Here is a 27,393-nt window from a genome sequence, read left to right on the forward strand (position 1 = left end):
AATGATGGATTGGCTCTGTCCTAGAGGGAAGGCGATGCCAAAACTCTAAATCCTCCTCTCCTACCTGCAGAAATACATTGTGCTTTAATCAACTTTTTATTTGCCCCTGATGAAAAGCTATTTTAAAAATGAGGAGAGCCAGGTCTCACAGAGGACGGATGCTCGTTCTAGAGACACAATGCAGGACCTGCCTCTTTAGAGTCTGGTCCTATTTCTCGTCCTTGGTAGCTACAGCATAGACGCCTTTCCTTTACTCGTTGCCACCTTCATTGATTCCATAGAATTTCCTGCAATTTGAATGATCTTATTGTACTTACAAACTGGCATCTCATGGGGGAGTCTAATTTGTTCGTGAAGCGTTGAACTCGGGAGGACCTGCCAGCATTCAGGGAATTTCAACCTGATGCAGAACTGTTGATGCTGTTATGTGAATTTGTTCTATGATGGTTGTGATGTGGCTTGGGATTTGCTACCAAACACACCTGGTGTTGTATTTACTCTGGCAAGCTGGGGATTTTTTTTTTCTTTTTCTTTTTAAAATTCCAGGATGAATTATTCATCATTACTTAGAATTTGGGTCTCTTTCATCTTCGCACTTGTACAGCAGCAAGGTGAGTACTCCAGAATTCCATAAAGCTCTTGATTAGCATGCTCTTGAATTTATAAAGAGATACTTTTGTTGGAACTGTAATCGTCAGGGCAGGTGGACATGTGTCTACAGATACAGCAAGAAAAATGTAAATCACACTCCGTGGTCAAGGGCAAACTTCATTAACTTTGAATGGTGTTCACTTCGATTCTTCCTTTTTCTTATTTAACTTCAAACACAATTTATATATGCCAGGTTGCCCCATGTTAATGGAGTCGATCTTTAAAATAATGCAAATAATTTTCATTAAAAGTATATGGTATAGGTTCATGTGCACCGCATGCCTGATGATTGATTCCAATGAGGGCATTTAACCAGTGGCTCAGGTTTTAAAGGGTATTTTAAAAATATACTTGTTTTAGCCCAAATCAGGAATTCCCAATGGCATTTATGTCTTTGACTTGTATATTCGTGGCCTTGTACAATGGCAAGAAAACCTAAAACTTGCAGTGAACTGTGAAAATTATTCTCCTCAGTAATTTCATCTTCTCTGGGTAGCATCGCCCTGGGTAGGTGAGAGGCTACATACATTTCTTTCTACTGTTTTTGGATTTTAGAGAAGAAAGATGGGGAAATCTATACAGATTTGAAACTTTTATGACTAAAATTCTAAAGCATGTTTCTTGGTTTTGTTTGTTGGGTTCAGCTGACACATGCTTACAAGTCTGAGTAAACAGATCTATACCGCGTGTATAACCCTAACATTTTTTTGCTATGGTTGGGTAACTTTAAACAGTGATAATATGCAAACTATAGTGTGAAACCCCACAGTAATGAGAGTCCTATGGACCCTAGCCTCCTACACCTGCTCTAAGAAATTTATGTTTTGTTTGGTGAGAAAAAAAAGTTCTGGGAGCATAGTTATATATTGATTGTGAAATTCTCAGCCTAAAGCCGGCATGGGTAGGCATCATCTTTTCTTTTGTTAATTCTGTTGTTAATGATAGGCCATACTGTTCACAAGTTGTATTTTTTTAGAATAGTGATGGCTTTGAAGGTGGAAACTACTATAGTTTCAACCTACTTCCCTTTATTAAGCACCTTTCTCATTCAACAAGTATTTATCAAGCACTGACAATATTTGGTATCTTTATTATTTGTATTCTTTTTTAAAAAATTTTTTTAAATGTTTTTATTTATTTTTGAGACAGAGAGAGACAGAGCATGAATGGGGGAGGGGCAGAGAGAGAGGGAGACACAGAATCGGAAGCAGGCTCCAGGCTCTGAGCCATCAGCCCAGAGCCCGATGCGGGGCTCAAACTCACGGACCGCAAGATCGTGACCTGAGCTAAAGTCGGACGCTTAACCGACTGAGCCACCCAGGTGCCCCTGATTTGTATTCTTAAAATGGAAAAATTTGAACGATTCATTCTCTCCTGTTTAAAATCATGAACTGGTTAGGTTCACTCATGAAGAGAAGAATCTTGCAAATTTGCCTCACCTTTAGAGCAAGGAAAGAAGTTAGAGATAGCTTCCATGACCACTCTTTCCTGTGTCCTCCCTGAGAGGTATGGACTTTCCTTTTCCTAGACAGACTGGCCAAGGCTTCCCAGAATCTGAATTAATCCTTTCATTAAAATGATTACAATTCAGCATGAATTTCAGCCCTTACTCATACTCGGGCACGACTCCTAAAATGTCCCCTATGAAAGATAAATCCATGACATGGTTTGATTTGTTATTATTAATTTAAGAAAGTGCATCACCCTTCAAATTTAATAAGTGTCTATGTATAACGCTATGATAGGGATTATAAAGAGACTTTTTTTTAAAAAAGGCCCTACCTTCTAGGAATTTGGAATTTGTTACGTGTGTGTGAAGACGAATTTTAAAGAGCCCTTGTTTGCCTGCTGACTGTGGCATTAAATAAAGAACGTCGGCTGCGCTCCTGATTACACCAGCTACAGCCCTCCTTAACGGTCCGATTTGGTTGGCTTCCTGGAGACTTCCGGGACTCGGGGAATAATGCTCGTGCACTAATGACTGGGCTGGTTTCCCTGTTCTCCTCTGATGTTAGCCATTGGAAACAGATTAGCTCTCTGACCAGACAGATCTCTCATTCCCTGCTCCAGGAAGAGAGAAGCTGGCACTTGGCCAGGCCCTGCTGTAGTCCTTTCTGGTCCCTGTGCGTTCTCCCTTACATGAGCTGTCGTATCCTCACTAAAAAGCTCCCGAAGGAGCAGGACGGTCCTTGGCCAGCTGCTCGCCAGCCTATCAGCACCATCAGCACAGAGCAGGGACTTTCTCAAGGAGAGGACCTCGCCTGAGATTGGGCTGTTGCAAGCAGGTAGTTCAAGATCCATGGCCAGAAGCCCCAAATGGATTTGCCACTGGCCGTGAAAGTTAACACTTAAAAAAAGGAAGAAAAGGTGATACTCTATGGTTCTATTTTCATTCAAGACAAGAAAGGATGGAGGCAGAGAAAAGATACACCCCCAAACGTAGATTATTTCATAGAAGCCATTGGACCTGATCATCGGTAACACAGACCTTGGGGCAATGGTCTAATTTCTCGTGCTGAACCAGGCCACCTTTGCAAGAGTTTGGAAGAGACACTTCTGAGACATAAGCCGGGTTGCCAGGATGGGTGGTGATGTGGTTTACCAGAGGCGAGCTGTGTGTGTTCGTGCGATGACCCTCACCTTTGACGGGGCTGATGAGTAAGAGCCCCGTGCCTCCTCTCCAAAGAGTTCTCGGGGCCCAGCCTCCCTCGTCCCAGAGGCTCCCGTGTCTGTCTTTCGTCAATAGGAACTGGGCAGAGAGCCCTCTCGCAGGGCCTGGGCTCAATGGAGTTCATTTGCGGGCCAGTTACTACAAACCTTCTCCTCCCACTTTTGTCCTGGCTCCAACTGTTGCTTATTTCCTTCTGGGATCTGGTATCTTCTACTGTGCAGGAGGAGGAGGGGACTCCTTTCAGGAAAAGACATGATAGTGGAATTCTTAAGCCAGGAGGGAGGTTCATAGCCATAGGCCACCGTCTCTCAGCTTGCCTTCCAATCAAGGATGAAGCTATCCTATGCCCTGCCAGACGGAGAAACCCCATCTCAGTGCTCTGAGAGCTCCAGGCAGGGGTGATTTCACAGCCCTCCAGACAGTTTTAACCGTTGCTCTCTCCAGAACGTATGGAAGCACAGAAACAAAGCATGAAGTGATTTCTCCTAAGGAGAAATGGCATTGCTCCCATACTTTGCTTTCCAGAGGCAGAAGATAACGCATTGTGTACAGCTTAGGTTTAGGATAAACGAAAAGGCAGTCTGACTTGCATTTAGTTTGTAAGGCTCACTGAAAGAAGCTGGCTTTAGTGGGTGGGAGGGAAGCAGCTTGCCAAGCGAAGAGGGCCCTGCCATCTAGCTTACCACCGTCTCTCTCGACAGCTCAGCCCAGGGAGCTCATGTATCCATTCTGGCAGAATGACACAAAAACCCCGAAAGTAGACGACGGAAGCTCATCTGAGATTAAGCTGGCCATCCCCGTTTTCTTCTTTGGCGTTCCTTACCGCACCGTCTACGTAAGTGGAGGAGAGCCGGGCTCTGCTCTTTGTTTATCATTAAGGAAAACATTTTAAACACCTTCGTCCAGGGTTCCAGGAATGGAAGATTTATTGCCAGCCGGAACGACAAGTTCTGAGATTTCATGAGCTGATAGGTTTTATGATTAAGAAAGTCAAAGGTATATTTAATGGCTAATGTTCATAGTAGAGGAGTATACAGGGCAATAAATTGCTTTTGTGGGTGATTAAACACAGAAGTGAAGCAGAGGCCCCGATGCCATGAACATTATTTCTGCTACGCGACAAGATAAAAAGATACAATGAACCACAATAGGAGCAATATCATTTTTCTTTCCCTTCTGGGGGTGTGAAAAGTTTAGGCATCTGCTGTTCTTTAGCTTCCTACCAATTTGGAACAGAGCCAGAGCATCGTAGAGGGGTAATCAACTATTATATGTAAGTTGTTTGCAGAACTGGCCGTCTTTGTTGGGTCTGAGCTATGCCATGGGGTCCCATTTTCAAACCTGCATGAAGAAATGGTACCATTTGTGTCAGAGTTCTCCTGGGCACCTGTGTTCTCAGGTTATTTATTTATTTTTTTAGGTCTTTGAGTTTGTTGCTAGTGAATGGTGGCACACTGAGAAGGTTCAGAGAAACTGAACCTGTCTCTATCTTTGGCCTTAAAGCATGGGGTGAGGTGTATGTAGATTCTATCACATTCTATTCTATTCTATTCTATTCTATTCTATTCTATTCTATTCTATTCTATTCTATTCCGTTCCGTTCCATTCCATTCCATTCCATTCCATTCTGTGTCTTGCCCTGAAGGAAGAACTGAAACTCCAATGCCTCTCTCTCTGGCCATCTCTGCACCTGGGACCTCTGTATTGCCCACACTTTGATGTATCTCTAAGGACTGACACCTATCAGAAAGTGGCTCCCTCCTCCACTGTTGAACCAGTGGTCCTTGAACCTGCAGCATCCACACCACTTTGGCGCTTGTTAGAAATGCCACATCTCAGGGCACCCCTCCCCCACAAACTGCTGAATCAGAAGCTGGGAAGGGAGCCTGGTAATCTGAGTTTTAATGAGCCCTCCAGGTGATTCTGAGGCCCACAAAAGTCTGAGAACCTCTGATCTTCACTACAGAATATAAGCAAAACACATGTGAGTCAATACCACCTCCCTCCACTAGTCTGTGAGTCTTAATGACAGCTGTTATTTCCTAGCCAATACCTTGCTCTGGCATCCTAAGATGCCTTTTGGGGTCCACTTACAGCAGCGCCTCCTTAGTCTGTAACAGCCGATTGTAAATTTCAGAATGCATTGAGCTGGTTTTGGAGATGAGAGATGTGTACAGGACTTCCATTCTGGAAGCCTTAGTCTCCCAGACCTCTAGAAAACATTCGTTTCATCGAGCTCCTCTTTCTCCTCTATTGTATCATGGAGTCTGAACAATTCTTGCCCTTGCAAAAGGAGCGTCCTTAATTTGGGGTAGACTTATTTGGGGGCAAAATGTTCCCTGGGTTTCCAGTACTTTGAGTCATGCAATCTTTTTCGAGCTTCTCCTCTGGGTTGTTGGCTCTCTCGCGCACCCAAGAGGCTCTTAACATCCTTGTAGCTGGATCTCCGCTTCCCTTCCAAACCATACACCGTGGCTCCCCAAACAGATTGATGCACCCTTGGCCCAGGCACTGATAACTTACCGCTGGGATCGGGGTCACTGTTAATGTCCATAATATTACTGATTAAGAGGATGCAACCAACAATTAAATGTATAGGCAAATGATCTCCAGGTTTTCTGGAGGTGTTGCAAGTGTTCCCATCCCAGACATTTCTGCTGTCGAAGCCGTTGTACAAGCCACAGGTTAAATCAATCTCACAGAGCTGCAGGCACAGGCAGAGGCTGAATTGTGTACAGGTCCTGCATCAATGGAGTGTGCATATTGGCTCTGATTTGCAGTAGGCTCAGTAATTTAATAAGCTTACTAAGCCTTTTGCAAGTCATGAAGAAATCACCATAGGATAGTCATTTACATATACAACGTATAGATTTCACATCTCCATTTTTATGCAGTGATTATACAAAGAAGCCATCAGACTACAAGAGCTATCATGGAATTGGGCATCTGTAGGTTGTAACCTCGTCCTTGATGTGGGTACAGAGTGGTTGTGAAGTCAGTTGAATCAATAGCAGTCCTTTAAATGCCTCATTCAGAACAGGGTATGGTTGATCCTGAGATCTGAGTTCAATAATGGAGTATTTGATTTAGCTTTTACTGACTCTCTTCTACTAGGAATCAAGGTGTAATATACAGCTCAACAATTTTTTAATTTAACTTGTTGCTTCCATGGTTTTGTTGTTGTTGTTGTTGTTGTTGTTTTTCTAACTATTTTGCATCTGTCATGCTGGATCTTCTTTATGGTCCACATTACCTCTTGCCTGGCCCAATGCGCGTGCGCAAACACACACACACACACACACACACACACACACACTGGTAGCATTTTATAAGTGTAAACAGAGATAGGATAAAGAACATGAAAACAAGACTGATTATTAATAAGAAATGAGGCTGACCACAAATTGGAAGTGAAAGAAAACCAATGAGTTTGTCTGGGAGTAAATGAACCTCCTCGTTGAGTGCTGGAAGCTGGTGTTTGGGGGTTCCAACTCAGTGGTTTAAAAGTTGTTTTCATTCATATGATTAGGCCAATGTCTCTACTGGTTTGTGACTCTGACGTCACATTTGCAGATCCATTCTGGCCAACCTGTCTTATTTTTTCAGGTCAATAACAACGGAGTAGTTTCCTTCAATGTGCTAGTGAGCCAGTTCACGCCAGAATCCTTTCCCCTGACGGATGGGAGGGCCTTCATTGCTCCCTTTTGGGCAGATGTGCACAATGGAATCCGGGGAGAGATCTATTACAGAGAGACCATGGACCCTGTCATCTTGAAAAGAGCCACCAAGGACATCAGGAAGTACTTCAAAGACATGGCAACCTTCTCTGCCACTTGGGTTTTCATTGTGACATGGGAGGAAGTCACGTTTTATGGAGGGAGCAGTACCACACCTGTAATAATTCAAATTTTCTGTTTTCCACTTCCTATCCTGACATCTAATTCTTGTCCGTCTTCACTGCTGTGACGGAGTCTAATTGTTAGAGCTGAGGAGTGTCAGTTTCCTGAGTTAAACTAATGAGTCTTGCCACCCACTTTCCAGGAAACAGAGGGAGATATCATACCTGAGCAGTCCAGTCAGCTGTAATGATATCTCGCATGTGTCATCTCTATCACTTATCATTACGAATATCTAAAAAGAGCCTCTCCATAATTTTCTGGCAGGAGGTAGCATTCCTATTTTGCAGGAGAGTGATTGAGGTCCTGTGACCCTATCCAGGCCACATGCTTAGGGGCCTGCCAGGAACCAAAGGTCTTTTTTTCTTGCCAGGGGCACAAGTGCCTCTCTCTATCAGCTGATTTCCTTCCCCCTCCTTTTTTATTTTATTTTATTTTATTTTATTATTTATTTATTTATTTATTGCTTTTTTTTTTTTTTTTTTTTTTTTTTTTTTTTTTACAAAGCCTGGTAGGAAGTGGAAAATAGGGGGCTGGATTTGGGTACAAATGACCTACCTGGTTCATTTTATTATGTTATGACCTTTTTTTTTTTATTGTGACCAGGTCTGGAATTATTCATATTTGATGCTAATTGAAGTGGGCAGTTAAAGCGTTTCATGAATAAAGTTTCAACATCTGCTCTGAAATCCCAAATGAGCAGTCAAATAAAAGTCAAATAAGGAAGATTATCACTGGCATTATCGTAGAGATAATCAACTTTCTATATAAAGGGACAGAACACAGTTTTCACAAAAGTCTGCAGCTCATTTGGGTGACTTTGGCAGTGGAGATTTTTGAAGTGGCAGACGTATCTCCAACTGTATAATTTCCAGTAAGCAAAGACATTCAAAACTCTGCCCTCTGCTTTCTTAGCATTATTTCCAATTCCATCTGTTTTCCAATTTCCTTGGCAATGAGTCAGTTGTTTAGGGATGGAATAGAAACTACTGAGTTAGAGGCAGAGGTGGAAAAGTGCTGGGCCAGCCATTTACGGCTGCCCGCATTGAGCACATTGTGTTTTAGAACCTTCTGACCCCAGAGCATGAGAATGCACTTTACCGCTAAGAGGTTCTGGAGAACAGAAAGACGCAAGTTTAAACAGTGGATGCGTTGGCTAGAAATAACCTCTCAAGCAGCATACATTTCCCTCTGTCATGTTATGGATTGCTAACAACTCCTGGAGTGATGTTTTATGTCCTTCAAGCCTCATACCTTACAACGTTAAAATGCAGGATGCTAGTGATCGATAAATTTTAGTGTCAGTGGGGGGGAGAAAGGAGAAGAAATGCCCATCAAATGCTGACCACCATTTTTTCCAAAAAAACTTCCATTGGCCATAAAAACGGCAAGATAATTTAGATACTTTCTGGTTTGTACTTTGGAGGAAATTTGGGGGCTAGGTAAGAACTCTTTCAATGAGGATGAATGAGGCAACAGCTAAGTGCTTTGGGCTCCTTGGAGAAAAGATTGGTACAAGCCTTCCAAGCTGCTGATGTGTCCATCCATCTCTATCTTTTAAGTTGACTCCTCTTCCATCTGTCGTCACCCCAGGTTTCCCCTCCTCTGTAGGAACACACATCACTGGGCCAAATAAGCAAATGGCATGAGAAGTCTCTTAGAGGTGGAAGTTGCCATTCGTTGGAAGCCTGATAGCAAGGAAGAGAGAAGAGGACATCCCTACTTTCAGGAGGGAAAACTAATGTTTATTAAGAGCTTACTGTGAGCCCAGTGCTGTGATAGGCTAGTTGTGCATTTCACTTAGCCCCCCAGGGATGTTGTGTAGTAAGCAAAACTCATTCCACCTGAAAGGTGGGGGCATAGGCCCAAGAAGTTCAGTGAGCTGCCCTAGTGACAAGCGAGGAGATTTGAACCTCACAGGAGGCCAAGCGAGGTCCAAGTTAACATCCCTTCACTCCAATTCCTGGACTCTCCCCCCTCCAGCTGCCTCCTCCTCCAGGCATCACTGAAAGTCCTCTGCAAAATAAAAGGGCTTTTCAAGAATGGAAAAAAACACACGGTTTCACCAAAAACAGATCGGGGGGAGCCCAAGAGCAAATGTTGAGGAGATACGTACGTGTAGGGTGTGTGAGAGCGAGGCAGAACGTGCGCGAGGGTGAGCCAGCCCTTGTGGGGTGGTTAGGGTGCTTGGTTGGCTTTGGGGTGACTTCTTGGTTGTTCTCAAGACCTGCTTGCACCAGAGATATTTCCAACTTGATTTCAGGAGAAGGGATATCCTCCTTGAAGGAGAATCCCAGTCTGGAGGAGGGTTGCTCTTCAGACCTCCTGTGACCTTGACTTGATGCCTGTCTCCAGAACCTGACCCTGCAGTGATCTTAGAGCAAAATCTCGAGCTGACTGCTCAGGCATCTCGGTGCCCCACTTCACTCTTTTGTTGAGCTGGGCCAAAGAGTAGAGGCATATACCGGCCCGACCCTATCATGAACGCCATCGGCTATGGCAGGCACAGAGCTCGAGGAGAGAATTCGTATTTACAAAAAGGGCTTTTCTTTACTTGCACCTTGTCTCCCTCCCCGAGACTGTCTAGGATGGGAGATTTGGGGCTTCCAAGATCCTCCACCCCAGTCTGATTACACAGGATAAGAATTTGGGTCTTCCTCTGTGTCTGACGGAACGTTAGCCACGATGGTATCAGGCAGCTGGGGAAAGTGTGAGGCTTGAATGGAAAAGGTCAGCCTCCTCTCTTTTAGCCCTCCTTTTATTTGCATTTCCTGAAAACCTGTGTCGAGGGGTAGGGATTAACCAAGGGAAACAGTAAAGGACAGAGTTGGCTACGGCTTTTTCTGGAAACTGTTTGCGAGGCTTGTTTGAATTTATATAACATCTCTATCCTAAAAAGGTGAAAATGAAGACCGCGTGTAATGACAGGGCACTAAGAGAGAGACTGGGGGCTCCGGCTCGATTCCCATCTTCTGTCGCTAGATCCTTGCAAAATGTCCAGCAATTCATCTCCCTTAGCCCTCGGTTTTTAAGCTCTCAGATGAGAAAGGGCCAAAAAATTGCCCCCCTTAACATTGGTCCGAGGTACAGGCGGGTGTTGAGATTTCTGCAGATATAAAGTGATACATAAATGCTCAATTAGAAGAGCAGTTTCTCCCCAAAAAGTGCTTTTAAAAACCCCATTCCAACTTCCATTTTAAAGAGGGGAGACAGCTCACCAAGATTAGCGGGTGTTTTCCAGGACGCAAGAGAGCACAGTGCAGACCTTGGCCCTTAGTCAACACTGATGGGCATTTGATGGCCCTCCTCCCTGCCCCATCCAACCTGCTCAGGGAACAGGTGCTTGTGGCCCTTCCCCTGCCTGGACCACTTCCTATAGTTTATTCTCATGCTGCCATCTATAGGTGCTCACGCATTATCACAAGCCAAGCGGGGCCTCTGACTTCTCTGGTTTGAACCAGAGCTATACAAGGGGTGCTGAGTCAGCCCCTAGGTTCTCCTCAGGCAATTTCTCTTTTCAGGTGCATGCTCCCACATGTCTTGCTTTCCCGACTGGGGGCGAGAACAAATTCAGAGAGGAGGCAGAGTGTGAGGGCTGGCGTTGGAGCAGCTCTGAGCTACTGGGGGGGCAGGGAAGGTGCAGGGTAGAGGGGGCTGGGGAGAGGAGCTTCTGGGAAGGGAAGTCATGAGACCACCCACTGCCATCCTGTAGGTGAACACCTTCCAGGCTGTCCTGGTGTCTGATGGATCCTATACATTCACGCTCTTCAATTATTATGAAATCAATTGGACCACTGGGACAGCGAGCGGCGGTGACCCCCTGACTGGCCTTGGGGGAGTGATGGCACAGGTATGTGGCTCTCCATCTCATGTCCACCCTGTTTCCGAAGTACTCTTCTCCTTGCTTAGGCTGCTCAGCATGCTGGAGGGAACCCTGCCAACCGTTTTGAGCTAGAGAAGCGTGTCTGATTTTGCAGGTGGACCGAGAGGCTAATCTTGCCCATCTGTGGTACCTTGATGTGGGTGTGGCATGAACTAGGCAGGCCTTTCTCACCTGCAGTGGTGGCCCCGGGAACTCCAGGAAAAGGGGTCTCCTGATTTCAATGTGCCGGAATCTGAAAATAAGGTACGAGGGCCAGTTAACCCACAAGGCTGGTGTTTGTGTTCAAGTCTCGCCTTCCTTTTGTGCTCTAGGCAGGATTTAATGGTGGAAACCTCACCAATTTCTTCAGCCTCCCGGGGTCAAGAACCCCTGATATTGTGAATATCCAAGAGACCACGAACGTCAATGTTCCAGGCCGCTGGGCATTCAAAGTTGACGGGAAGGAAATTGACCCAGCCAATGGCTGCACCTCCAGAGGTAAAGGCTTTTCCTCTTCCCCATATGGCAAAGCAGGGTTTGCTTGGTGTGGATTGACAGGCAGGCTTTTAAGCCACGGGGGCGGGCTCGTTCCCGATGCCTTACTCTTGACATCTCTCAGCTGGGTAATGGAGATCAAGGTAATTTTAGCATGCACATTCATCACACCGGGAGCTGAAACCCTGCATTTGCTCCACGGCGGTTTTCGAAGTCCTTGCCTGGGGTGTGAACACAGCTTCCCCTTCGAAATAACTCCGCAGAAGTGGACGTGGCTCTTGAGCGATTGCTCAGCCAGAGGGACAGAAGGGAGCCCTCCTGCTTAACATTATTCTTGTTGTTGTTGCTGCCATCCCCCCCTTTCCATTTTTCTTCTCCTCTTCACTCCTGCTTTGCCATCTGCACCCTGTAGATCTGCAGAAGTGGGAGAGATCAGAGCGTTGCCACGTCTCCACGGGAGTAAATCAGCACTCCCTAGTGTGATTAGAAAGAAAGGGGGGGAAGTGTCATCGTCTTCAGGGTAGCGTCTCCTAAACTCCTGTCTGCAGCGGCAAAACATACAGGAGTTTGGGGAGAATCAAAGCTTGCTTTAGGTCTGTGTTGAACAAGCTGTAGCTGAGCCTCTCTTCCTTTACGGTGGCATCCAAAGTTTGGGGCCTTTTCTAAACTATCCAAAACCTCTTTGGATGTGCAAAACAGCCCGGGACTCTCACAAGAACATCCTGGCTTATAGATTCCTGCTTCTTATGTGTGTGAAAGGATTCAGAAAGCCGTGTTTCTGTTCGTATTTCTGCTTCTGGAGTGGAGACTCCTGCAACTAGAATCAGGACATCATCCACCTGTCTATCTGTCCGTCCACCCAACCATCTGCCCATCTATCCGTTTAGCCAGCCAGCCAGCCAGCCAGCCATTCATTGCTTCTTTCCAAAGAACGTTAGAAAGCCCCAACAGGGGGGGCTCCACTCCATCAGGTGCTGGGCATGAAGGAACTCTGGCTTTCATGACACTGCTGTGATAGAGGAGACAGCCAGGGAGACAGTGGTGACACAGTCTAGGCCACATTGTAATGGACGAGAGGGTAGGGGGGCTGTGGAAGCACAAAGGAAGACCCTGGGGGGAAATGCAGATGTTTAAGAAAGTTTTGGCTTGGGATGAAGGTTTCAGGAGGTCTCTTGTCCTCCTCCGATAGGAAGCATGGTCTGGGGACCTACATGTCTCAGCAGCCCTGGGAGGCCTCCGAGTTCTCTCTTGACTCAGCTTCCATTTGTGTGATAGACAGAAAAACCATATCCACCTGGTCTGAGATGCCCACGCCTCCTTCCCCATTCCCTGCACTGTGGCCAGGCTTATCAAACCTCCTGACTTGGCTCTAACGAAAGGTCGTTTGTAAAGATGGGCATTTACATGCCTGGGCATCCTTGTCTCCGTAGACTCTATGAAGTCCTCCACATTCCAAAGTTAGCAAATAAATGATTTGGAGCTAAGCCGGTATGAAAGCGGCTGGGAAAGAATCTAGCTCTTGAGCTCACCAGTCTTGCAGAGATCGTGCCCTGCTCCCATACAGAGTGTAAATACAGCCCCACTTAAGGTCTTGTGAGAGATACAAGACCAATGCCATGTTCTCTATCTCCCCTTGACGGCCCGGACTAGACGTACCCAGTGCCTCTGCCCCTGTGTCCAAGCATCACAGAGCCGACTGGCTGTGGCCGTGCAACCTGAGTGCCCAGTGACAGCCTCTCGCCTGAGCCCTGGGAATGAAATGCCGTGATAATGGAAAACATTGGCTTGCAGAGCTGTGGAGTTGGTCGGATGCCAGCCGTGTACAAAGTCTCCACTTTGACTTCATTCTTTTCCTCCTGAGTTATGGGTTTGGGTTTCACATACAGGGCAAATTCAATATCCTTATACACACTGCTGTGCATTTTTATGTGCCACTAGGCATATATCAATCTAATGAGAATCGGGTTTGGCCTGGGTGATAGCAGGGGGAGATTTGCATAGAGCTGGTTTATTATATCATCGCTTTGCAAACAGAATTATCTCAGAGAGTCTACCTTTTGGTCCAATCCTCCTCTATTCAAAGGCATTTTCCTCTCATTTATTGGAAGCCTGAAAGCAGAGACTGGAAATCATACTTAGCGGAGGCTGTTAAAATATATGCAGCCTGGACTGGTGCCAAAGAGCATTGAGGTTCGGGGCCTGTCTTCGGGGCTGATGCATATGACCTGCTGGGAATGTGAATAAATCTATTATCCCACATTTGGGTTCTATTCTCAGCAGGTATGAAACATAATTGCCTGTGGAGACATCGTCGTTCCTGTTGCACGGATACAGAAAAGACTGTTCCGGATGCGCCCATGCTCTCTGCTTGGGGTCGTCTTGCAGCCTATGCTGTTCACTGAGTACTCAGTTCTAGAGACGAACCTGACCAATCTTTCCAAACTACAGTTTCAAACAGTCAACTCCTGATGTAGGACATCATTTACATTTCTTCATGTTGTGCCTCTGATGCTTTCCTTTTCAGACATGTTTCAATTTACAAATGCTTCCGCCTCTATCAACTTGTGTATGTGGACTGGTTGTGGCATCGCTGTTCCCCTTGGGACAGGGATGAGAAAATAGCACTGCCCCCCGCCCTTTACAGGTTAGAACACTGAGGCAGATAGAAGTAAGCCGGTGGTCTTGGAAGTTGGCTGCGGGGTTTGTGACCATTTTCTCGGTCTCTTGGCTCTGACCCAGCCGAGGACAAGATCGCAGGCCCCAGTCCAGAGACGCTTCCTTTTCAGTTGAGGGTTGATATTAATTACTGGCAAAGTTTGAGTTTTTGGTGGGGGGAGATCTTTGATTTAGGAAACTGGTTTTATTTTTTATTCTTTTTTTGATTTTTTAAATGTTTGTTTATTTTTGAGAGAGAGACACAGAGCGTGAGCAGGGGAGGGGCAGAGAGAGAGAGGGAGACAAAGAATCCGAAGCAGGCTCCAGGCTCCGAGCTGTCAGCACAGAGTCTGACGCGGGACTCAAACCCACAAACCGTGAGATCATGACCTGAGCCGAAGTCGGGCGCTTAACCGACTGAGCCCCCCGGGCACCCCTGGGAATTGTTTCAAAGCCTGATTGTCTGCCAAATAAACAGTAGCACATATTAAAATCAGTACATCCCATAAAGGACATCCCTCCCCCAACCTCACTCTCCTCCTAACCTGGATTCTGTCTAGAAGTTCTGCTGGTGGATAAGGACAGGGCCTACCTAGGGTGAGAGAGAAGGCAACTTGTATCATGTACGTTCTGCCTAAGCAGTGTTGGCACGATTTATGAGCCCTTGAAGCTAGAGATCAGCCCTTTCCAGAACCCTCCCAGGGAGCCTGGGATTTAAACTTGTGTGTCTGCCTCCTGATTCATGCTTATTGATCTCTTCCGGCACATACTGGGCCCTCAGCAAATGTTTGCTGAATGAACGGATGAGTGAACAAGTTAGCACGGGAGGAATCTGTGTTGCTAAGTTTCCAGGGAAAGCTGGGCCTGTTTCTGGAGTACCCTTCTTCTTCTTCCTGGAAGGAAGGGTATGACTCCCGTGCGTCACAGCCTTTGCCATGGATTAAGATGACGTGTCTTCCCTTGAATGAGAGTGTGCTCTCTAGCCGTGGAGACGATGATGCCAAGAGGTAGACTGGATTCCCACAGCCTCGGCTTAGAACCCTGGCTTCGCTCCTGAGGGGCTGAGTACTCTGGGCTGAATTGGTGACTCAACCTCCCCTTAGCCTCAGTTTCCTCTTTCATCCAGTGAGGTGGATAATACCTGCCAAACAGGGCTCTTGTGTGGATTCCATGGTAGAATGCAGGAAAAGCATTCAGCCCAGCGCCTGGCCTGGAGGGTAAATGCTCAATAAATGTTGGCTCTAATGTCATTCTTCCCCAGGACAGTTCCTTCGGCGAGGGGAGGTGTTTTGGGATGACCTGAACTGTACCATCAAATGCCGCTGTCTAGATTTCAACAATGAGATCTACTGCCAGGAGGCCTCCTGTAGCCCCTACGAAGTGTGCGAACCCAAAGGCAAATTCTTCTACTGCAGCCCCGTGGAGACCAGCACGTGTGTGGTGTTTGGGGAGCCACACTACCACACTTTTGATGGCTTCCTCTTCCACTTCCAAGGCTCCTGTGCCTACCTGTTGGCCCGACAGTGTTTGCAGACTTCCAGCCTCCCCTTCTTCAGCGTGGAGGCCAAAAACGAACACCGCGGGGGCTCAGCCGTCTCCTGGGTGAAGGAGCTCTCTGTGGAGGTGAATGGCTACAAGATTCTCATCCCCAAAGGAAGCTATGGAAAAGTCAAGGTGAGACCCTCTCCAGCCCTCCTGGGAAGCTGGAGAATCTTGAGCCGGGGGAAGACTTCCTCAGATCTGCTGGTTCTGCTGTGTGATGTTTGTACGGAAGAGATTCAGGGCTCTGCTTTCCTTGCAAATAGCTTGTAACATTTTTTTAACTAGGCTAAATTTTATTTGTACAAGAGCCAACCTCAGCTCTCTCCTTGATATTTCTTTCTACTATATAGCTTAAAGTACACTGAAATTGCTGGTTACCTCATAAATACGTACACACACACACACACACACACACGCTGTCACATACGTGCATACATGCCCACATGTCCAAGCTCAGAAGTAACTGGGAAGAGAGGTAGGCTGAGTTTCTCAGGGACCTGGCTTGCAATAGCAGCAGCCACATGGTCATGCCCTGGAGATGGTGTGCCAACACACAGTATACATCCATAACTCAGTACGGCCTTTCATTAACAACCCTCCCCCACCCCCCACCCCACCCCCCATCCTGTTTGCCCAAAATCTACTGCTGCATTGTTGGAAAAAGCTCCAAATTGATTGGTGTTTCCAGAGGCACCGCTGGTGAGGGCCCCCCCTGGGAGCAGGCTTGCTGAGCTCTTTCACGACGCTGGTGGGAAGGTTCTGAGAAGGCTTTGCCCAAACACCCTCCAACAGGTTCCCACTCCTGCCTGGAATAAGAGAGGGGAAAGTGGATATCTGCTGGTCCGTTTAGCGTATGCAAATGATTCCTGTCACTGCCCACCTGGATTTCAGGCAGGCACATCCGCAAAGGAGGGAGAGCAAGAAGCCACTGGCAATTACTCAATTTGTGGAGGCCCCAATTTTCATAATGTTAATGAAAACCTTGTTGCAACCGTGTATTTATTCAAGCAATAATAACCAAGACCACGAGGGGTTGATTGCACAACCCCGTGCGATCCTTAATCCCCATGCATGGAGGTCATTACGGAGATTACAAACCAGAACTGATGCCAATGCGGGGATTTCTTTCTTTCTTTCTTTTTTTTTTTTTTTTTAAATATGTGTTGTAGTTTTAACTGACACAGCATGTCCAACAAAAGGCAGGACCGAGGAACTAATTCCACTTTTTCTGGCTCTGCCTGGCCTAGGTCTGTGCAGCTTATCATGGTCATAATTAGAAAAGTGAGGTTTTACTGTGGCCGAAATGCCAATTTGCCTGTTATTTGGTTAGTCTCTCTAGGGACAGTTCTGCATATGAAATCAAGGTCAGAGTTGGGGGTACGGAAGTTTGACGTTTTTCCCTTTTAAATTTCTATTGTGCTGTTGAGCACAATACTTATTCTTGTAGATAGATGCTACTATTTCAAGCCAGAAAAATGTTCCCCAGCTTTCTCCTGCTTGCCTGTATTGTGGGGATGGATGTGTATGATATCTGTAGTTGAGGAAGAAAGCTTTATGCTTTATTTCTATTTTCCATTTTGATTAAAAATCTTTTTCACTCACAGTCAGACTTTTTTTTTTTTTTTCAGAAGGAAAGGAGCATTGCCATTTCTTTCAGGCCCAGCAGCTCTGCTAATTTTGTGTGGCTCTTTTCCATCGTCCAGGCATAGGGCACGGATTCCTCAATTTTCTGTAGCGACAGGGAGATGTGGACGTGAATGTAAATGTTTCAGAAAGAAAAGGTTATGTGACTCCAACTGTGAGCTAACAATGGCTTCCTTTTCCTTTGGCCAAACGGCTTCCCAGTGTCTCTGGATACACCTGCTCTGCTGGGTGGGGGGGTGACTCCACGGACAGTGGAGCCCCCACCCAGGGTCAAATGGGGACAGGCAGGGAGAGGGATAGGAAGCAAGAAGGAGGCTTTGAAATGCCTGTGAGGCAGCTGACTTCTCCAGACACACTCGGCCTGGCCGGAATGGCCAGCAAGATCTGTTCTTGCAACATATAGATCCCCTTTCTCCATATGCTGGGGACTGGTTCCTGTATATGGATTTCCCCCCTTTGGATTGTTTGCAAATAACAAAGCAAACAATTTAGGATTGCATATGCTAATGGGGGCTAAAGACAGCCAACTAACATCCATAATATAATAAATGTCTCCTTCTAGCTAATACTTATCAGTTTTCATATTTCTCCCCCAAATAAACTCAGGTAGTTTAGGGTGCCCCATTGAAAAGGGCTTCAAGGCCAAATAGCATATGGGGAGGAAGAACTCAGACTCTGGGGTCAGATCCGCACAATCCCTGTGTGACCACTGCCGGCTGAGTGTGCTTTGGGCTTCTTTTTTTCCATCTGTAAAATGGGGTGATAGTGTCTAGGAGGCAGGGCTCTATGGCCGCAGTATGGCTACCTCTCCTTAGCACTGGGATAAAGGCAGCAGAAAGCAGTGGCTTTGGAGCCCAGCTCATGAGAGTCAGGCCCTGTCACCTCCCAGCCGTGCAAGCTCTGAACCTCAATTCCCTCATCTGCAAAAGGGGAAGATGATAAGGTCCTTCTGAGTTTGTCCTGGGGATGAAATAGAACAGCCGCGTGTGACATCTAGTACACAGCCTGGCACACAGTGGGCACCTAATACATGCTGTTTCCCACATTTCCACTGCCACCCAAATCCCTTTTAGTTCTAAGACCTATGCTTCTACAATTCTAGTTCTCTCTCCTCACCCCGCCCTCCCACCCAGTATCCACATCCTAGGAGAGACAGTATCAGGAAAGTGGCTAGAATACAGGGAGAAGAAGGGAAGTGATGAGAAGAGGTCCAGTTACCCTTGGCTCGTCAAGAGTTGAGGCCGGCGGGATGAAAGAAGAAATCACCCAAGAGCTCCTTCTCAGAGCACTGTAGGGGACAAACGCAGTATCTCTCTAATCGGTGGTTTAAACGGAGACATGTTTTCTGTTGGGAATGAGTGGGGTTGCAATGAACACTTACACCAGGGAGAAGGGTAGAAACTGGGAAATGGTGGTGCCTGTGGTCAGCCTAGGGCTTATGTCAGTCTAAGTGGAACAAGATCTGATGCAGAGGAACAGGGGGGACTGTTGTAATATCCAGAGATGGTTCACCCCATGGCTTTTGCTTCGAGACACAAAAGACTGCCCTTTGTTAGCAGGAGCTTGAGAGAGAGTGGAGGAGGCCATTGAGGAAATTGAGGGTCAGAGCTTATATGGCTGGCAGGTGACATTGGCCATTGCCAGCATTGGTCAGTGGGCATACCTGGAAGTTACAGTTATACTAACCTTGGGGAAGAGTTCATTCTCCGTCTCAGCATGGACAGTACATGATGGTCATCCAGGGCTCTTGCTAGCTGACCTTCCTTATAACATGGCTTTTCTCACCCTTGTCGGCTAAACTGCTACATAGGAGATAAGGATAGATCGATCAATTCCTAGGTTTTTCTCTCTACTTGTAGCTCTCTGTAGGATAGCTTATTTCTCAAGCCTATTTTTTTGGTCCCCCCCCCTCCCATTAGAGGCAGGCCATGGCACAAGACATCTGCGATGGTAAATCTTGGAGAGATGCTTAGATAGGCTACTGCCTCACTTCCTAGAAGACTGAGGAAGTAGCTACAATGGTGGCCGTAAAGACCCTTTTCCTTCCCGTGTGCCCGAAATCGATATAGTTCCAATGTATTGACTGTGCACTCACAGTGTGTCCCATCTAGGACTGACGTAGGATAACCTTCCCATCCCAGACTATAAACGTGATGTCTACAGGTGCTGGGCGTGTTAAATGTGAAAAAGAAGAAAATGAGCTCTCTTTGTTGGAGGCTTCTCAAGCCACCCACTCACGTGAGCCAGATGCTTGAGACTCGCCCTTGACTGTTCCCCATTTCTTGCTCCCCGCTGCAAAAAAACCCACGAGGTCCTACCGAGCAGACTCCACGGGCTGGTCCCACTCTCTCACGTCTGTATGTAGTTTAGGCCCTCATGCTCCATCGCCCCTGGATTTTTGCATCAGTTTCCTGTCTGGTTTCTCTGCTTCTAATCTTGACCTGCTGGCCAGAGTGGGCTTTCTGAAATGCAAATCTGACTATGTCATTCCCTTACTTAAAACATTTTGGGGCTTTCTCTGCAGCATAGAAATCCAAGTTGTTTTTGCTGTTATGGAATTTGTTTTGTTTAAAACATGGCTTAAAAGGCCCTCCAGGGTGTGCACCCAACACGAAAGCCAGAGGAATTCTTTTAAGATGGAAGTCAGATCACGTCCCTCCTTTGCCCTAGACACACTCTTGGCTCTCCATCTTGCTCGGAGTCAAGGCCAAAGGCTTTACAATAGCCGACAAAGGTCTACCTGTTCTGGCTGCCCTTATCTCTCTGGCATCATCTGCCACTGCCCTCTCCTTGCTGTCTCTGCTCCAGTCGTGCTGGGAGCACCCAGGCACACGCCACCTTTGGGCCTGGCTGTCACCTCTGCGTGATCCACTGTCACCCCAGATAAGCTCGTGGCTTGCTTCCTCATCTCAAATATCCCCTTCCCTGACCATCCTATTTCAAGTTAAAAACCCTCTTCCCCGGCACTTGTGATCCCCATTCCCTGCTCTATTTTTCTGCATAATTGCTCAACCTGGCATACCTATATATTTTACTTGTTTGTTTTGTTTGGTTTCGGTCTCCTCAACTAAAATATAAGTTCCGTGGGGCAGAGATTTGTGTCCATTTCACTCAAAGCGAATCCCCAACTCTTAGAACAGTGCATGGCACACAGAGAGGCCTAAATTGCTATGTGTTGACTAAATGGACCGTGGACTTTGCTCGTGTCTCCAGCTTTGTTTCTGGCCGCCCCACCCAATGGTCAACCCTGTATTCACGTAGCTGTTCCTAACCACCCACCTTTACTCTCTTGTCCTAGAAATCCCTGAGCCCAGTCTTCCTTTGTCTACTTCTGTCCATCTTCAAAGACCCAGGGTAGACTTACTGCCTGCAAAAAGTCTTGTGTGACCCCCCCTAGGCTGGATATAGTGGTCACTTGCTATCCTCCCATTGTATGATCCATTAATGCGTATTTAAAACAGCGTATTATAAATATCTATTTGTGTCTCTCTTCCTCAGTAGACCGGGACCTCCATGAGGGGTGGGGACAATTATTTTCTTTATTCTTTATTCCTTAGCACCTAACATAGTGCTTGGTACACAGTAGGCATTCACGTTTGTTTGTGTTGCTGAATGATTACATGACATAGTCCTGGTATCAGGACGTGACAGGGTGATGCACTCAGAGAATAATACCAGGGCAGCATGGCACACATTTCAGCTGGGAGGAGGGATCAGGGAGTGCTATAGGCAGTGACGAGGTCATGGAAAAGATGTGACTTCAGTGGAGACTTAAAGAATGAATTTAGACGAGTGAAAAGGAAAACAGCATCACTAGTCTTTCACCAAGAGACTTGAAGCCAGCCCTAGAGCCAGCCAGGAAGGGTTGACCACCATCTGTTCCCCAGAGGAGTCTAGGGCAGTAGTGGTAATGCCTGTCATGTCTCAAATGCACAGTGCTTGGCTGGCCCACGCCACCCTGCTTTTGTGGCTTCCCCCAGGCCTCTGCCTTAACAGAAGTCAAGCTTACCAGAGCCTAGGCCATCCGGGGTGGGGGGGACCATTCTCTCTGGAGAGTGCTTTGGCTTCCCTTTCCCGACCTCCGCGGGACCCATTGCCCTGGCACCTGCTCACCTGCCTTTTATTGTTACTGTTGTTGGCAGGTTAATGACCTAGTGACTTCTTTGCCGGTCACCTTAGACTTGGGGGCGGTGAAAATCTACCAGAGTGGCATGTCAACTGCCGTGGAAACGGATTTTGGGCTCTTAGTGACGTTTGATGGCCAGCACTACGCCTCCATTTCCATCCCAGGCTCCTACATAAACTCCACGTGTGGGCTCTGTGGGAACTACAATAAAAACCCGCTGGACGACTTCCTCCGCCCTGACGGCAGGCCGGCCATGTCTGTCCTGGATCTCGGAGAGAGCTGGCGGGTCTACCATGCCGACTGGAAGTGCGACTCGGGCTGCGTGGACAACTGCACTCTGTGTGACACAGCCACGGAAGCCCTCTTCTTTGGTTCGGACTACTGCGGCTTCCTCAACAAGACGGACGGCCCCCTGTGGGAGTGTGGCACCGTCGTGGACCCCACAGCCTTTGTGCACAGCTGTGTGTATGACCTGTGCAGCGTGAGGGACAATGGGACACTCCTCTGTCAAGCCATCCAGGCCTACGCGCTCGTGTGCCAGGCCCTCGGCATTCCAATCGGAGACTGGCGGGTCCAGACTGGGTGTGGTAAGCTGGCATCCCATCCAAATGGAAGGGCGTGCTCGCGCAGGGGGCCAGGGAGAGGGTTTCCGGGCTCCTCAAAACTCTCCTTGTTAAGACAAATTGCCCAAGAGTGAGGGTGAGGTTAACATAGCCACACGTTATGAAGAATGAACAGCAAAAAGGATCTTTCCTTTTCCTGCCCACCCAATACCATAGCCAGAAAACAAGAAAACCATTTGAGCGCAAATGGTCCAGACACAGGGAGTGAGTGGCAGGAAATGCTTGACGCGAGGAAGGCCCTGTCCCAGGGATGGCTATCCCTGAGTTAAGAAGGGAGGTGGGTGTTCAGAGGGAAGGTGGCTGTATTTGTGGCCATTGAGCAAACACAGACACTGGTCTGAGTAATCATAACCAGCTCTGGGGGAAATTCACCTCACAAGTGGAACCAACAGCAACTGTTCTTTGACTCTTCTCCGCCTTCCGTCCCTCTAGGTTCTGTGTCTCTTGCTCTGCCATGTTTTCGCTGACCCACTGGTGCCAGTGGGAAAAGGGCTGCAGCCAGGGAGCACAGAACATCAGGAAAGAAGGCCCTTTTTCAGAAGCACTGGGTGGTTAGGAGAAAGCCCTAACAGCGTGGGGAAATTCAGCTTCTTTTGAATTACCTTTTCGCATGAAGCATTTTGTACGACTTAGTTGTCTCGTTTTTCCCCTTCTATCCCACTTAAACCTCTCTTTTCGTAATTATATAAACTTTTAAAACAAGCAAGCAAGCAAACGAGTAAAAACAACTCCGCTTCTTGGAATTCTGTTTCTCTCCTGGCCCTCGGTTTTTCCACGTGGGTATACAGAACATTATGTCCGTGCATTTTAGATTGCCACGCAGATGAGCAGGTTTCAAAGTTTCTTTCAGTTCCGAGACCAAAGGGAGATTTTTCTTCCCCCTCAGTACATGTTGGATTCACAAAATCGTGTATCAGGTTCAATTCTCAGAGAAGTGATCCAACTACGAAGAGACCGTGTTTTCTTATTGCTTGTTGTGTGACTGACCAGCCTCTAAGTATGCCAGGAGCATACTCAAGTTGAGATTGATTATGGATTTTTTTTTTTTTGATCCTTGTATAATCTAAGAACATCCAAATTACCTAAGCAAATTGCCTGTAATGGCTACTTTTTCCCCTAGTGGTCCTATCTTCCACATTGCCCACCCCCTCTCTCTCATGTTTGCGCTATGAATTCCAGTTAATTCAGACAGCTAGTTTAGCAGTCCCTTGAGCCCCTGCCTCTTGGATTCGACCCGACGCAAGCCTTTATGTAGACTCCCACGTTCTTAAAATGAGAACCAGAGGCTTCTGAGGCAAGAAGGGCCTTGAGGAGACCTCTAGCTCCAACCCAGTCTCCTGGCAGTGCAGACACACAAATTCTTTCCCATAACCAAGGTTCTTTCTTATTTTTAAGATCCTAGAGTACTCATTTTCATAGTCTTCGCTCATCGTCTTTTATAGTCTTCACTTAGGTGTTTTGAGTGCCTCCCTGTAAGAAATTTCATGTTTTCAAATGGCCCCAACCACCTTTTCATCTTTTCTTTTCTCCTGCAAGTTGGATTTATTTCCTCTTAAGAATAGGTTATGCTGTTTAAGGTCAGATTGACTTCTGTGTCCATCAGCCGAAGATCTTAGAGCATCTGAGTGGTTGTAGATCATCCAGTAATAAATCGATGCTGAGTAATCAGTGTAGTCCAGTTAGGATCGCCACTTGAAGTGTAATTCAGTCAAGATGATCGCCTGAGAGTCAAAAGTTCACGATTCGATCACGTTGCCCCATAGCTGTCACAAAGCAGCGAGCTGATTTCTACGGGTGCAGTCGCAGAGTCTCTCGCCCGATGAGCGCCCTTCCCCGTGGGGCTCCCGTGTGTGGTGGCTCCCCACGGTCACCACCCCGGGGCCTTCATCTGTTGTCACGCTCTCTCCTCTCCCCTACGTCAGTATCCACGGTGCAGTGCCCGAGCTTCAGCCACTACTCCGTGTGCACCAGCAGCTGCCCGGACACCTGCTCTGACCTGACGGCCTCCCAGAACTGCGCCACGCCCTGCACCGAGGGCTGCCAGTGCAACGAAGGCTTTGTCCTCAGCACCAGCCAGTGCGTCCCGCTGCACAAGTGCGGCTGCGACTTCGACGGTCACTACTACACCATGGGGGAGTTCTTCTGGGCCACGGCCAACTGCACGGTGCAGTGCCTGTGCGAGGAGGGCGGGGACGTCTACTGCTTCAACAAGACGTGCCGCAGCGGGGAGGTGTGCGCCGTGGAGGACGGCTACCAGGGCTGCTTCCCCAAGCGGGAGACCGTGTGCCTGCTCAGCCAGAACCAGGTGCTGCACACCTTCGACGGTGCGGCCTACGCCTTCCCCACCGAATTCTCCTACACCCTCCTCAAGACCTGCCCCGAGCGGCCCGAGTATCTGGAAATTGACATCAACAAGAAGAAGCCCGATGCGGGGCCTGCTTGGCTGCGAGGCGTTCGCATCCTGGTGGCTGACCAGGAGGTCAAGATCGGAGGAGTTGGGGCTTCGGAAGTCAAGGTAAGACTCCGGCTGCCCTTGGGGCTTTTCTGATGCGTCTCACCAAGCGAAGGAACTCTTCGGGTATGCCTTTCTGGCTCTGACCATGAGTGGATTCCAGGAAGGCAACGGCTCCGAAGTGGGAGCGCTGCCTAACGTTCGGCACCGAATCAGTCTCCCCGGGGGTGAAATGGAGTGAGGCTGGAGGCTCTCAAATTAGATACAGCTAAAGCAGGACTAGGTCTCCGTAACAGCCGATGCTTACCGGACGCTTACCGTGTGCCAAGCGCTAGTCTAAGCAGTTGTCACACCTAACCTATGGGGGATATGTTTTCATCCTCATTTACCTTTTACATACGAGAAAAACGAGGCGCAGAGAGGCTAAGTAACTTCCTCAGGGACACACAGCCATAGAGTGATATGTGAGCCCAGGCAGGCTGGCTTCAAAGTCTGTGCTTCTTACCTTGTACTATACCGACTCTCCTCCCTGTAGATGGGAACCCACTGAGGTCAGGCAAAGGGTACCTGCCATCGCACCTCCTGCCCCTCTGACCCGGTCTAAAATATTCGTCGTTAGGCATCCACATCATTAGTTGAAGAAAGACCGTTAGGAATCATCTAGTACAACTATTTGTTTGCACATGAAGACCCCAGGGGCTAAGCGAGGGATGGGGAGCTCACAGCTGAGTGGTGGCAGAGCTGGCATGACGGGAGGGCAGGCCTCCCTGCTCCTAGCCCAACATGAAGCCTCATTTAGAAGACAGAAGTCAGCGTGGTGCTGTGCTGTGCAAGAAGAGGAAACACACCTCCGCAGACTGAAAAAGCTGTTTTCATTCCCATTGACACACTGGCAGAGATTAATTTATTAAAAGAATAGTAAAAGGTAGATAAGGTAGATGGACAGCCAGATAACCATATGCCTCCGAGGGGCTAGGGCACAGGAACAAACCTGAAGGAAAGGAAGGGGCCAGAACCGTGGGGAAGAAGGGGCGCCACCAGTGAAAAGGAGCCATCACGCAGAAGGAGAAAGCCACGTGTATATCAAGACCACGTCTACTCACATTTCACTGTTGTTTGGGGCTAGCCTAGGGTCGTATGTATACGCAGAGAAACAGCAAATGTGTTGAATCGGAGGGGTAGAAAGAAAGAAACAGAGGTGCCCATGAGAAAACAGTTTGCGTCTGTCTGTGTGGTGTCCATAGACTGTCAGCTTCTTGACATTTTCTCAAAGGGTGAGTCGCCGGGCAGAACCGTGTCTCTATTTCATAGCCTAGGAAACGGTGGGTACTCTGAGCGCATCTGGAAGTGATGAGAGTGATTTGATTTTTTTCAGCTGAATGGTCAGGAGGTAGAATTACCATTTTTCCATCCTTCGGGGAAGCTGGAAATTTATCGCAACAAAAACAGCACGACAGTAGAGTCGAGGGGTGTTGTGACGGTCCAATACACAGACATCGGACTGCTGTACATCCGGCTCTCCACCACCTACTTCAATTGCACCGGCGGGTTGTGTGGCTTCTTCAATGCAAACGCCAGCGATGAGTTCTGTCTCCCCAATGGCAAGTGCACGGACAACCTGGCGGTGTTCCTGGAAAGCTGGACGACCTTCGAGGAGATCTGCAACGGGGAGTGTGGGGACCTGCTGAAGGCCTGCAACAATGATTCGGAGCTGCTCAAATTTTATCGGAGCCGCTCCAGGTGTGGCATCATCAATGACCCCTCCAACAGCTCCTTCCTCGAGTGCCATGGAGTGGTCAACGTCACCGCCTACTACCGCACCTGCCTCTTCCGTCTGTGCCAGAGCGGAGGCAATGAGTCGGAGCTCTGTGACTCCGTGGCCCGGTACGCAAGCGCGTGCAAGAACGCTGACGTGGAGGTGGGCCCCTGGCGGACCTATGACTTCTGCCGTAAGTCGGGGCTACCTGATGCGGGAGGCCCCCGGGCAGGTGGGGGAATTGAGCTCCGGGGCAGTCTGACTCTGGTGTGTAGCCTCCTCATCTGATGTGTCCTTTGGAAGGCCCATCACCCCCAACCAAACTGTTCCTCACCTTTATTTCTGTTTCTAATCACACAGTATCTCTTCACTATAGAAGGATTAGCCATCCCATTGACTCCTGCTTTTATCTAGTGGAGGATACACGTCATATCAAAGACTGGGAGTCTTTGTGATGGCTCCATCGGTGTCTTCTTTCTTGGCAAAGGAGGGCTCCGTTCTTTCAACAGAAAGTGATCGGTCAGGGTGCCTTTCGCGGAGTAGAGATTAGCGCCGCTCCCTGGGGCAAGCCTGACAATGGCTATGAAGAGTCCCACGTTGGTTTTTTCACTTTGTGCCCAGAGTATCTGACCCCTCTCAGCAGGGCAGTGCCAGTATTAGCAGTAATTAGAATAATTGCTGAGAAGACCTGACATATAGCCCCTTAGGCGATGGGGGAGGCTGGTGGGAACAGTGATGTAGAAAGGCAGGAGAAGGAGTGGCTGGGAGGGCAGGACCCATGCCTGGAGCAACAACTAACCCCACCTGGACTTCAGCACCCATGCCTTTCCCACCAAAAAGATCAGCCCTAAACCCAAACCGATGCCACCATTAAGATTCCATCGTCTACATCTGTTTCTCTCATTTCCACTATATCTCTAAGTTTGTTTATTTCTCAAAACTTTTTGTTTTGAAATAATTTCACAGTTGCAGAAAAGTTGCAAGAATATCTGTGTGCCCATTACCCAGATTAACCTACAG

At 47.7% G+C, this 27,393-nt stretch overlaps 1 protein-coding gene across 1 annotated transcript in view; it reads left to right on the forward strand.

Annotated features, from left to right (window-relative positions):
• The first annotated feature begins 547 nt into the window (after nt 1-547).
• The window catches only part of TECTA (tectorin alpha), a 70,631-nt gene continuing 43,785 nt past the window's right edge, over nt 548-27,393 (forward strand). The window contains exons 1-9 of the mRNA XM_047877982.1: nt 548-611; nt 4,024-4,157; nt 6,929-7,216; nt 10,931-11,068; nt 11,413-11,578; nt 15,492-15,904; nt 21,559-22,129; nt 24,088-24,680; nt 25,993-26,566. Of these exons, the coding sequence (XP_047733938.1) occupies nt 548-611; nt 4,024-4,157; nt 6,929-7,216; nt 10,931-11,068; nt 11,413-11,578; nt 15,492-15,904; nt 21,559-22,129; nt 24,088-24,680; nt 25,993-26,566 (2,941 nt within the window). The remainder of the gene's footprint in view (nt 612-4,023; nt 4,158-6,928; nt 7,217-10,930; nt 11,069-11,412; nt 11,579-15,491; nt 15,905-21,558; nt 22,130-24,087; nt 24,681-25,992; nt 26,567-27,393) is intronic.

The sequence above is a fragment of the Prionailurus viverrinus genome, chromosome D1 (genome assembly GCF_022837055.1).
Source record: "Prionailurus viverrinus isolate Anna chromosome D1, UM_Priviv_1.0, whole genome shotgun sequence".
NCBI classification, from domain to species: Eukaryota; Metazoa; Chordata; class Mammalia; order Carnivora; family Felidae; genus Prionailurus; species Prionailurus viverrinus.